This window comes from Crotalus tigris, unplaced genomic scaffold, assembly GCF_016545835.1.
Source record: "Crotalus tigris isolate CLP2741 ecotype Arizona unplaced genomic scaffold, ASM1654583v1 scf7180000018244.697701, whole genome shotgun sequence".
Taxonomy (NCBI): Eukaryota; Metazoa; Chordata; class Lepidosauria; order Squamata; family Viperidae; genus Crotalus; species Crotalus tigris.
Window position 1 is genome coordinate 566,090 of NW_024096902.1, and position 12,519 is coordinate 578,608.

General features: G+C 48.4%; 1 protein-coding gene across 5 annotated transcripts in view; it reads right to left on the reverse strand.

Moving 5' to 3' along the window:
- DPP9 (dipeptidyl peptidase 9) overlaps positions 1-12,519 on the reverse strand; it is a 57,778-nt gene that overhangs the window by 18,196 nt on the left and 27,063 nt on the right. For all 5 annotated transcript variants that reach the window (XM_039349280.1, XM_039349281.1, XM_039349282.1 and 2 more), the window contains exons 11-15: positions 11,589-11,766; positions 9,985-10,150; positions 6,209-6,288; positions 4,077-4,229; positions 1,319-1,454 (exon numbers count right to left, since the gene is read on the reverse strand). In XM_039349280.1, coding sequence (XP_039205214.1) covers positions 1,319-1,454; positions 4,077-4,229; positions 6,209-6,288; positions 9,985-10,150; positions 11,589-11,766 — 713 coding nt within the window. The remainder of the gene's footprint in view (positions 1-1,318; positions 1,455-4,076; positions 4,230-6,208; positions 6,289-9,984; positions 10,151-11,588; positions 11,767-12,519) is intronic.

Sequence of the window (12,519 nt, forward strand, 5' to 3'; positions counted from 1 at the left end):
ATTCGGACGCTTGGCATATTTATATCGTATTTATGACGGTGGCAGAGTCCCAGAGTCACGTGATCTCCCTTCAGATAAGCAAAGTCAATGGGGGAAGCCAGATTCACTTAACCACCCGTGTCGCTAACTTAACAACTGCAGTGATTCACTTAACAATCGTGACATGAAAGGTTGTAAAATGAGGCAAACCAAGGTTAGCCAAGGTTTCACTTAGCCACAAACATTTTGGGCTCAATTGTGGTTGTAAGTTGAGGACTAGCTGTAATACTGCCACAGAAAAGGGCCTTCAGGGGGGTGGGGGGTGGCCCCTTCCTTATGGAACATTGTTCCCCTGAATTAAGGATGGCCTGTGTGCTGCTGCTGCTTTTCCATAATGCCCCCAAAACATGGTGTTGCCAGCGAGCCTCGGGGTGACACAGATGGAGTTCATCGAGTGGCTGATTTGTTTGTTGCTGTCACAAGGTTTGTGTGTATATAAAAGAGAGACAGACAGAGACCCAGAGAGAGAGAGAGAGAGACAGACAGAGACACACAGAGAGAGAGAGAGACAGACAGCGAGACAAACAGACAGGCAGACAGACAGAGACAAACACACAGAGAGAGACAGAGACACAAACAGACAGAGACAGAGAAAGACACACATACACAGAGAGAGAGACAGAGAGAGACACAGACAGACAGAGGCAGGCAGAGCGAGAGACAAGACAGAGAAGTAGACAGAGAGACAGAGACAGACAGTCAGAGAGACAGACAGAAACACAGAGATAGACAGGCAGAGACAGACAAACAGTCAGAGATAGAGACACAGAGAGAGAGACAGAGACACAGACAGAGAGACACAGAGAGAAACAGATAGGCAGAGACAGAGACAGACAGAAACAGAGGCAGACAGAGTCAGAGAGAGAGAGAAGAGAGAGAGAGAGAGAAAGGGAGAGAGGGAGAGGGAGGGAGGGAGAGAGAGAGAGAGAGAGAGAGAGAGAGAGGAGAGAGAGAGAGAGAAGAGAGAGAGAGAGAGAGAGGGGGGGGGAGGGAGAGAGATGGGGGTTTTATATGCCGAATTTTTAAGCCAGACTCACCGATGTCCAAGTTGGGTGGCGATATATATTTAATAAATTAATTAATGCATGTCCGTCAAGAACGAAGGGCGGGGCAAGAACCCTCCCATCCCAAATTCTCTCTCCCCCCCCCCAGTTCCACAGAGAAGTTGGCCCACCCCTTCTTCCTAAGATCTCAAGGCAGAGCTTGGCCACCTGTGTGTGGCTGGCCCTAACCTTGGTGCCCGTGGCTGAATTCAGACGCCCGGCCCAATTTTACTCACTGGCAGCTTCCATCATGCTGGCCCAAAACTTTGGCTGCTTGTGGAGGGGGTCTTCGTCGGAGCCGCTGAGCTTGTAAACGTGCACACAGGGAGGGGTCCTGACGCTACTGTAGTGACTGATGAACATATCGAAGTTCTGCGGGAAAGGATGAAGATCAGGAGAGCGTCCGGCATCCAGACCAAGCGGGGGGGGGGAGGTCCAAACCTGGCGACTTTTAAAGACTTTTGGACTTCAACTCCCAGAATCCCCTGGAACTTTCAATACCCAGAATCCCCTGCAGCCTGAACTCAAAAAAGGATCAGGTAGCTGGTGATCTGTCAAGCCTATTCTGGAAAGAATTTGCTGGTCAGGATACAGGGCGGTCCTCAAGTTACGACAGCTCTTTCACTGACTAAAGTGAACGACAGCGCTGGAAAAAGCGAGGTGTGTTCATTTTTCACACTTACGACCGTTGCGGCATTCCTAGGGTCACGGGATCGAAACTGGAAACTGACTCATATTCGTGAGGGTTGCAACATCCCCAGGTCTCCTGACCCCCTTTGGCCAGGTCAAAGGGGAAGCCAGATCCATTTAATGGCCGTGTTATTAACTTAACAGCTGCAGTGATTTGCTTAAAAACTGCGACGGGAGAGAACGAAAAATGGGGCAAAGCTCGCTTAACGACTGTCTCGCTTAGCAACGGAAATTTTGGGCTCAAGTGTGAGGACTACCTGTAACGATGAAGACTCCAACATGGTGTATTCGGGTCCTTGGTTGATCTGGACCACTCCCTCTTCTCTTCCCCAATTAAAGAGCAGTTGGGAATCTTTCTTTCTTTCTCTTTCTTTCTTTCTTTCTTTCTTTCTTTCTTTCTTTCTTTCTCTTTCTCTCTCTCTTTCTTTTTTTTTTTGTAATTGCCAGCCACGTTACAAGTGGACCATTTCTGCTCTGCCCCCATAACTCCAAGCTGGAGAAGACTTCCAGTTAGAGCAGTGGTTCTCAACCTGTGGGTCAGGACCCCATTTGGGGTCGAACGACCATTTCACGGGGGTCGCCAAACAACGCAGTCCGCCGTTTTTTTCCTCCCTTTTCCTTAGCTGTGCTACTCCCTTTTATTCTATTGGCTTTTGAAAGCCAATAGAATAGACTCTCTTCAATAGAGTCTAATTCTATTGGCTTTCAAAAGCCAATAGGAATTGTCCAGGCTGTCTCTGCCCTGCTGAGCCCGCCAAAAGCCCCATTCTGCAAACGGTGCTGCACCAGTTGAGTAGTCCTCGACTTACGACCGGTTGAGTAGTCCTCGACTTACGACCGGTTGGGGGTCGCGGCATTAAAAAGGTTGAGAACCACTGAGTTAGAGACTAAGAGGCTACTCTTAGTTCACTCAGGGCTAGTCTTAGTCACCAGAGACTCTAGAAACATCGTGGAATGAATATGGACACCTGCCCGTAGAAGCGCAGGTCTACCAGGATGATCCTAAAAGCTGCTTTTTTTTTCCCTCCCTCCCCCAAAAGGCGACTGGACTAGCTTGGTTTTTCCTTGAAGACCTTTCGCCTCTCGTCCGAGAAGCTTCTTCAGTTCTGACTGAAACGTCTTCCGAGGAAAAACCAAGAAAGTCCAGTTGCCTTTTGAGGGAAGAAAAAAAAAAGCACCTTTGGGATATCAATATCTCAGGGGCTGCCCCAAAGAAGAGGGAGTCAAGCTGTTCTCCAAAGAGACTGAAGGCAGAAGAAGAAGCAACGGATGGAAACTGACCAAGGAGAGAAGCAACCTGGAACTAAAGAGAAACTTCCTGACAGTGAGAACAATTAACCAGTAGAACAACCAGAAGCGGTGAATGCTCCAACACTGGAAGTTTTTAAGAAGAGACTGGACAGCCATTTGTCTGAAATGGTATAGGGCAGTGGTTCTCAACCTTTTTAATGCCGCGACCCCCAACCGGTTGTAACTCGAGGACTACTCAACTGGTGCAGAATGGGACTTTTGGTGGGCTCAGCAAGGCAGAGACAGCCTGGACAATTCCTATTGGCTTTTGAAAGCCAATAGAATTAGACTCTATTGAAGAGAGTCTATTCTATTGGCTTTCAAAAGCCAATAGAATAAAAGGGAGTAGCGCAGCTAAGGAAAAGGGAAAAAAATGGCGGACTGCGTTGTTTGGCGACCCCCGTGAAATGGTCGTTAGACTCCAAATGGGGTCCCGACCCACAGGTTGAGAACCACTGGTATAGGGTTTCCTGCCTGAGCAGGGGGTTGGACTAGATGACCTCCAGGGTATCTTCCAACTTTATTATTATTTATTATTATTATTGATCATCGCACAGTCAGCCAGACCTTCAGACTGGATCTGGCATTTTTGTCTACCCATCAAGTCCTTACCAAGGACCTGGGATAGGCAGATGTGGATGTTTGATGGTATTACAGATATCGTTGCAGGATGGAAGCAGTTCCTAGTAAGGCCGCCTTTTGCAATTGACTAATGGCGAATTTGTCAATGCTGATGATGGTGTTCAAGTGGTGCTCCAGTTGTTTTGGGATTGCACCCAAGGCGCCTATCACTATTGGTACTACTTTGGGTGCAATCCCAAAATAACTGGAACATGACTTTAACACCATTGGAGCATCATCATCATCATCATAATCATCATTATTATTATTAATCATCCATAACCTGGATGACTGAGGAACTCCACAGACATCTACCAGGGGGTGAGGTGGGTTTCATTTTAACCTGGATGGACTGGTTGCAAGAGTTCAACTTTCAGACCTGCGGAAACGGACCTGACTCATGGAGCAGCTGTGGGAAAAGCCCAGAGTGGTGAGCCGCACGACCTCGCCAGGAGATTCGTAGCTGACCACGTAGAGATGGTGTTCCAATGGGGTATCCTTCGTGCCCTGGAAATACACCAGCTTCGTTTCTTCATTGACCCAAATCTGGAGATGCAAAAGAGACAAGTGTCAACGTCCAGCTCAAGGATCCAAACAAATCGCCAGGCTCTGAAAATCTTACCGTTTATTGCAGTGGTTCTCAACCTTTCTAACGCCGTGACCCCATAATACAGTTCCCCATGTTGTAGTGACCCCCAAGCGGGTGTGGCCACCAATAAGAGGGAGTAGGACAGCTAGGGAAAAGGAAAAAAAATGGCGGACAGCGTGGTTTGGCGACCCCCGTGAAATGGTCGTTTGACCCCAAATGGGATCCCGACCCACAGGTTGAGAACCACTGGTTTATTGAAATACAAGGCACGATCCTGTCGAAGCAAAACTAACTCTTGAGGTTCCCAGACACCAACTCATAGAATTAAACGATAATTTCTCCAGCCAAACACCCCCCCACCCTCTCATCTAGTCTCTGTAAACAATTTCGCTTTGTTATGGGAACCGTCTGCTTCTCCTCCGCACCCGCTGCAGTGCCCTTGGAAAGGTTTCAGGCTCTCACGGGTCGTCAGAGGAATCATAAAGGTTTCGTTTCTCCATCTAAACCAGTGGTTCTCAACCTGTGGGTCGGGACCCCATTTGGGGTCGAACGACCATTTCACGGGGGTCGCCAAACAACGCAGTCTGCCATTTTTCCCCCCCTTTTCCTTAGCTGTGCTATTCCCTTTTATTCTATTGGCTTTTGAAAGCCAATAGAATAGACTCTCTTGAATAGAGTTTAATTCTATTGGCTTTCAAAAGCCAATAGGAATTGTCCAGGCTGTCTCTGCCCTGCTGAACCCGCCAAAAGTCCCATTCTGCAAATGGTGCTGCACCAGTTGAGTAGTCCTCGACTTACGACCGGAGGCAGTCGCGGCATTAAAAAGGTTGAGAACCACTGATCTAAACACTTCTAAAGCAGCACCTCACCCACACACGCACACATGCACCCAACGCAAATGGCAAGTTTCGTCCTTGACGGACGGAGTGAGAGAGGATGGGAGGGGCAGAGCGCACGTGGAAAACTGCTTTGAGAATCAGAATTGTGAGAGTTCATTTCAGCTACACACCCTTAGTTTCGGAGGTTATTGGCCCAGTTGGGCTGAAAAGGGCAGCAGCGGTGTCATCTTTAAAGTTCTGAGCCAGTTTTGATCACAGCGATCGTTCTGACTTTTTTGAACCTGATCCGCGGATGCTCCCTCCTTAGCTTAGCTGCAAAAAAGATCCCAGAGTCTGCATATTAAGTCAATGGATAAATCCTGCAATTAACAGTGTATTCTGCCCAGGGTAACCTTTTCAGCAAAAGATGATCTTACCAGTTGGAAAAATCTGCTCGAGTAAAACAGCATTTGTGTGTCTGTGTATGTGGGAGCCTTTGAGTCAGTTTTTGACTCCTGGGGCAGTTGAATTGACAAGTTTTTTTTTTTTTTTAAAGGGATTTGCCACTGCCTCCTTCCTCGGGCTGAGAGAAAGTGACTGACCCAGCCGGCTTTCATGTCTAAGGCAGGACTAGAACTCACCGTCGCCTGATGACTGGCCCAAAATCACCCAGCCGGCTTGCATGACTAAGGTAGGATTAGAACTCACCGTTGCCTGGTGACTGGCCCAAAGTCACCCAGCCGGCTTTCATGCCTGAGGGAGAACTAGAACTCACTATCTCCTGGTGATTGGCCCAAAGTCACCCAGCCGGCTTTCCTGCCTGAGGTGGAACTAGAAGTCACCGTCTCCTGGTGATTGGCCCAAAGTCACCCAGCCGGCTTTCATGCCTGAGGGAGAACTCACCGTCTCCTGGTGATTGGCCCAAGGTCACCCAGCTGGCTTTCCTGCCTAAGGCAGAACTAGAATTCAGAGACTCCTGGTATCTATCCTGGTGCCATAACCAATACACCAAACCACCTCTCTGATTCCTGCAGTAGGAAACTATCAATCAGGAACCAGAGAAGAGATGGCAAAGGCCTGAAATGGCGTTTTCACTGGGCGCGCAAGAGACCTTGTACCTTGTATCCATGCCGGGCCAAAACTTCCCATTCTCCACTCGTGAGGGCCGCTTCTTCCTTCAGAGGGCATTTGAAGTCACCTGAAAAGACAGAAGAGAGTCGATGGCCCAATTCCACAGCGGCTCCCTGGGATCAGCTGTGAGGACAATGCATCAACCATAATTTGCTGGGCTACAGCTCCCATCCTCCCGTGCCTAAACGTTCGAAGACCTATGGAGACCTCTGGGTTTGCCTTGCCTTAAATCAGGGCTGGGCAACCTTGGCTCTTTTATGACTCGTGGACTCCAACTCCCAGAATTCCTGAGCCAGCCATGCTGAGGGGACAGGGAGAGGTTTCCAAGCTGAGCCATGGTGGCTCAGGAATTCTGGGAGTTGAAGTCCACCAGTCATGAGGGGGCCATTGTTCCCCTATGCTGGCTCAGGAATTCTGGGACTTGAAGTCCATGAGTCATAAAAGACCCAAGGTTGCCTACCCCTGCTCTAGAAGTTTCTACTAGACCACGGGTAGGCAACCTTGGCTCTTTTATGACTCATGGACTTCAACTCCCCAAATTCCTGAGCCAGCCACGCTGAGGGGAAAGGGAGAGGTTTCCAAGCTGAGCCATGCTGGCTCAGGAATTCTGGGAGTTGAAGTCCACGAGTCGCCAAAGAGCCAAGGTGGCCTACCCCTGCCTTAAATGAAGCGGAAGGGAGCAGAACACTTGGGAGTGTCGCCTTCCCCTTTGTGACCTCCTTAAGAGTGTCCTTACAACAAGACAGGATGCTTTCGTCTAAAATGAACTGGGAACAGTCCCATTTTTGTTTTTTTCTGAAAGGAGAAGCTCTTGGTGGCCTCTGAGCTTTGTCTTCTTGCAGATGTTTCATGACCCAGCTAGATAACATTATCAGTGCTAGGAGGAGGAGGAGGAGGAGGATGACAGTTGGTCCTTAATGCTCTCTGACTTGCTTGTTTTCTTGCAGACGTTTCATGACCCAGCTAGATAACATTATCAGTGCTAGAAGGAGGAGGAGGAGGAGAATGACAGTTGGTCCTTAATGCTCTCTGACTTGCTTGTTTTCTTGCAGACGTTTCATGACCCAGCTAGATAACATTATCAGTGCTAGAAGGAGGAGGAGGAGAATGACAGTTGGTCCTTAATGCTCTCTGACTTGCTTGTTTTCTTGCAGACGTTTCATGACCCAGCTAGATAACATTATCAGTGCTAGAAGGGGATGAAGTTGGAGGAGGAGGAAGAGGAGGAGGAGGATGACAGTGGATCCTTAGTGCTCTCTGACTTGCTTTTTTTCTCGCAGACATTTCATGACCCAGCTAGGTAACATCATCAGTGCTAGAAAGGAATGTGGGGCTGGCTCTCTGTTTGTAGATAAGTGGCTTGCCCTGTCAGTGTTGGTGAGAGTGTGGTTTTCTCATTAGTAGTTCCTTGATTAGACTGCTGTTTACTATTTGACTGACAGTCTGAACTGGTGGTGCAGGCATCTGTATATAGAGAGCAAACAACAAAATCCCCTCTAGCACTGATGATGTTACCTAGTTGGGTCATGAAACGTCTGCAAGAAAACAGCCAAACTCAGAGAGCGCCAAAAACCCTACAGCCCTTCTCCTCCTCCTCTCTCCCTCCCTCCCCTACAAACTCCACTCCCTTCTAGCACTGATGATGTTACCTAGTTGGGTCATGAAACGTCTGCAAGAAAACAGCCAAGCTCAGAGAGCACCAAGGACCCCACAGTCCTTCCTTCCTTCCTTCCTTCCTTCCTTCCTTCCTTCCTTCCTTCCTTCCTTCCTTCCTTCCCTTCCCTTCCCTTCCCTTCCTCTCTCTCTCTTTCTTTCTCTTTCTTTTTCTTTCTATTCTCCTCCTCCTCCTCCTCCCTGCAAGGTCCCCAAGCGCTGATGATGTTACACAGTTGGGTCGTGAAACATCGGTAAGAAAGCAACTAAGCTCAAAAAGCAGCAAGGACCCCACAGTCCCCTTCCTCTTCTCCACAAAGCCCATTCCCTTCTAGCGCCGATGATGCTACATAGTTGGGTTGTGAAACCTCTGGAGGAAAAACAACCCAATTCAGAGGACATCCAGGAGACTCCATTTCAACCCTGGGCTACAAATATTCTCCTTTTTTTCTGAAAGGCTCAGGAGGGGGAGATAGCAAGAGAAAACCCCGTGAGCTAAAAGGAGCCCACCAACATCGACCGAGAAGAATTTCTGCCAGATCGAAAGATTCGTGCAAATCCCAGAAAAAGGATTTTTCCAAGTGGGCGTTTTGCCACCCACAACTGTGCTGGGCGAACAAGTTCACACTGTTGTTTACTCTTTCTCACTATTTCACTTGACCACTTTTTAAAAAAGGGTCTTAAACGTCTTTGTTGTTTTTAAATGGCTGGCAAATTCGACGTTACGACAGCCTCCCCCCAGGTGCTTAAGACCCCATTCTGGTGTTCTCACAACCACACATACATGCAGACACCCGCAAAGTCACACCCACAGCCATTTGCAGCACTGCGTCGCCCAATGACCCCATGCTTTTCAGCCTTTTTTTTAAAAAAAAAAAAAAAATTATTTGCCAGTTTCTGGCCTGTTACTTCTGGTTTCCAGCAAAAAAAAAAAAATACTGATTTGTATAATGGATTTGTTTTATGACTGTAGTGTTCGCTGAACAGCTGCCACAAAATAAAATTTGTAAAATCAGGCACTCCTGTGGCGACCTGCCGAATGACTGCAACTCTAGGCTCAGTTGCAGTCATAGGTCAAGGACTACCTGCAGACATATACTGTATACTTTCCTTACCTGTGAAAACCAGTTTGTTAAAAAAAAAAGAAGCAACAGGTGAAAAAAAAAATTTTTTTCCCCACTCTGAACCAATGCAACATAAGCTATCTTAGGAAGGGATTGTGTATTGAAATATTCAAGACTGGGGTCCATGGTGCTCTCTGAACCTGGTTGTTTTCTTGTTTTCTGCTTCATAACCGAACTAGGTAACGTCATCAGTGCAAGAAGGGAGTTAGTGGAGAGGAGGAGGAATAATGGGACTGTGGGGTCCTTGGTGCTCTCTGAGCTTGGCCGTTTTCTTTCAGATGTTTCATGACCCAGGTAGGTAACATCATCAGTGCAAGAAGGGAGTGGGGTTAGTGGAGAGGAGAAGGAGGAGGAGGAGGAATGGGACTGTGGGGTTCTTGGTGCTCTCTGAGCTTAGTCGTTTTCTTTCAGACGTCTCGTTACCCAGGTAGGTAACATCATCAGTGCAAGAAGGGAGTGGGGTTAGTGGAGAGGAGGAGGAGGAGGATTGTGGAGTCCTTGGTGCTCTCTGAGCTTGGCCGTTTTCTTTCAAACGTTTCATGACCCAGGTAGGTAACATCATCAGTGCAAGAAGGGTTAGTGGAGATGAGGAGGAGGAGGAGGAGGAGGAATAATGGGACTGTGGGGTCCTTGGTGCTCTCTGAGCTTGGCCGTTTTCTTTCAGACGTTTCATGACCCAGGTAGGTAACATCATCAGTGCAAGAAGGGAGTGGGGTGAGAGGGGAGGAGGAGGATGGCTGTGGGATGCTTGGTGCATTCTGAGCTTGGTGCTTTCCTCGCAGACGTCTTATGACCTAACGGTGTAACGTCACCAGGGTTGGAAGGGAGGAGGGGTTGTAGAGCGGCGGAGGAAATGTCGCTCTCGGAGCGTGCAACGTTTCACCAACTAGGGAGCCTCACGAGCGCTAGAAGGGAGCAGGGTTGGCTTTCCTTTCACGTCCCAGGACTCTGCAGAGGGAGGAGGCCCCAGCGCTCCCAGATCTCACCTTTGCTAGGCAGGTATGGCTGAGTCCAGTCGTACGTCTTGCGCTGCAGGATGGCTGTGACTCTGTACAGGTGGCAGAAGCCCGTCTGGCACTCGTTCGCTCGGAGGAAAGTCAGCTCCTCCTCTTCCCCCTCGGACTGGGCGAAGGGGTAGAAGATGTCGTGGACCTAGCCGGGAGGCAAAAACGGCAGGAGAGGCTAAGGACCCATCCGCTCAAAGAGGCAGCAATCGGGGGCGGGGAACAGTTGTTGGGAGAGTTTTGCCCCGGGTTACGACCTTTCTTGCCACAGCTGTTAAGTGAATCAGAGTAAAAAAGAGGTTGAGACTCTAGAACAGTGGTTCTCAACCTTTTTAATGCCGCGACCCCCAACCGGTCGTAAGTCGAGGACTACTCAACTGGTCGTAAGTTGAGGACTACTCAACTGGTGCAGCACCGTTTGCAGAATGGGACTTTTGGCGGGCTCAGCAGGCAGAGACAGCCTGGACAATTCCTATTGGCTTCTGAAAGCCAATAGAATTAGACTCTATTCAAGAGAGTCTATTCTATTGGCTTTCAAAAGCCAATAGAATAAAAGGGAGTAGCACAGCTAAGGAAAAGGGGGAAAAAATGGCAGACTGCGTTGTTTGGCGACCCCCGTGAAATGGTCGTTCGACCCCAAATGGGGTCCCGACCCACAAGTTGAGAACCACTGCTCTAGAAAGAGTACAACAAAGATGACTGGGGGACTGGAGGCTAAAACATAGAAGGAATGGCTGCTGGAATTGGAAATGTCTAGTTTAATGAAGAGAAGGACGAGGGGGGACATGATAGCAGTCTTCCAGTATCTCAGGGGCTGCCCCAAAGAAGAGGGAGTCAAGCTATTTTCCAAAGCGCCTGAAGGCAGGACAAGAAGCAACGGATGGAAACTAAATCAAGGAGAGAAGCTACCTGGAACTAAGAAGAAACTTCCTGACAGTGAGAACAATTAACCAGTGGAACAACCTACCTCCAGAAGCAGTGAATGCTCCATCACTGGAAGTTTTTAAGAAGAGACTGGACAGCCATTTGTCCAAAATGGTGTGGGTTTCCTGCCTGAGCAGGGGGTTGGACTAGATGACCGCCAAAGTCCCTTCCAACTTTATTATTATTATTATTATTATTATTATTATTATTATTATTATTATTATTATTATTATTACTATGGATCATCGCACAGTCAGCCAGATGTTCAGACTGGATTTGGGATTTTGTCTACCTATCGAGTCCTTACCCAGGACCTGGGATAGGCAGGTGTGGATGTTTGATGGTATTACAGATATCGTCGCAGGATGGAAGCAGTTCCTAGTAAGGCCGCCTTTTGCAATTGACTAATAGCGAATTTGTCAATGCCAATGGTGTTCAAGTGGTGCTCCAGCTGTTTTAGATTGCACCCAAGGAGCCTATGACTATTGGTACTACCCTTGCTTGCCTTTGCCACAGTCTTTCTATTTCTATTTATAGGTCTTTGTATTTTGTTATCTTCTCCAGTTCTTTCTCGTCTATTCTTATTATTCTTATTATCACACTTGTTAAGTGGGGGGTGGAGTTATAAGTGAGAAAAGGCCGCGTATTTGAGCCTGGCTTACGTTGATCCAAACGTTGGTGACTTCTTCGTAGACAATGAAGGGATGGGTGTTCTCGGGCACGGCTTTGGCAAATTCCAGGCGCTGTTCCTCGTTTTCCGGGACCGGGATGAAGAGGGCGGGAGGGAAGAGGACCAGCTGGAGCTGCTGCTGAGGTCTGTCTAGGAACATGGCCCATGCGCTGCAGGGAAGGGGGAGAGGGAAGGAAAAGAAAAGTTGGCGGGCAGGAAAGCCAGGGGGGAGCAACTGCAGACTAAACCTTGGGAACACAGCTGAGTAATGCTGTGAATTGGGGGGGGGGGGGGTGTCTCCAAACCTGGCACCTTTAAGACTTTGTGGACTTCAACTCCCAGAATTCCTCAGCCAGCTATGGCTGGTTGAGGAACTCTGGGAGTTGAAGCCCACCAGTCTTCAAGGTGCCAGGTTCTGGAGAGCCCTGCCATAAACCAAACTCAGGGTTTAGTTCTCAAGTTCCTCCGGCACAACTTTTCCAGTCTCTCTCTCTCTCTCTCTTTTTTTTAATTTCAATTTTTCCCATTTTTAGTCACTAACGTCTGAAATTCAAAAGGTAGACAGCTTGGGAGTAGGGCAGGAGGGAGAAGCCACAGATCCCAGGAAAGCCTTGATCAAGACACCCCACATATTGATGAAGGAGAATATTTGTAGCTCATGGTTGAAATGAGGGCTCCTTGGTGCTTTCTGAACTGGGTGGTTTTCTTGCAGATCTTTCATTACCTAAGTAGGTAACATCATCAGTGCTAGAAGGGAGTGGGGTGTGCAGAGGAGAGGGGGAGGAGGGGAAGAAGAAGAAGGAGAAGAGGAAGAGGAGGAAGAAGAAGAAGAAGAAGAAGAAGAAGAAGAAGAAGAAGAAGAAGAAGAAGAAGAAGAAGAAGAAGAGGAGGAGGAGGAGGAGAAGGGGAAGAAGAAGAAGGGG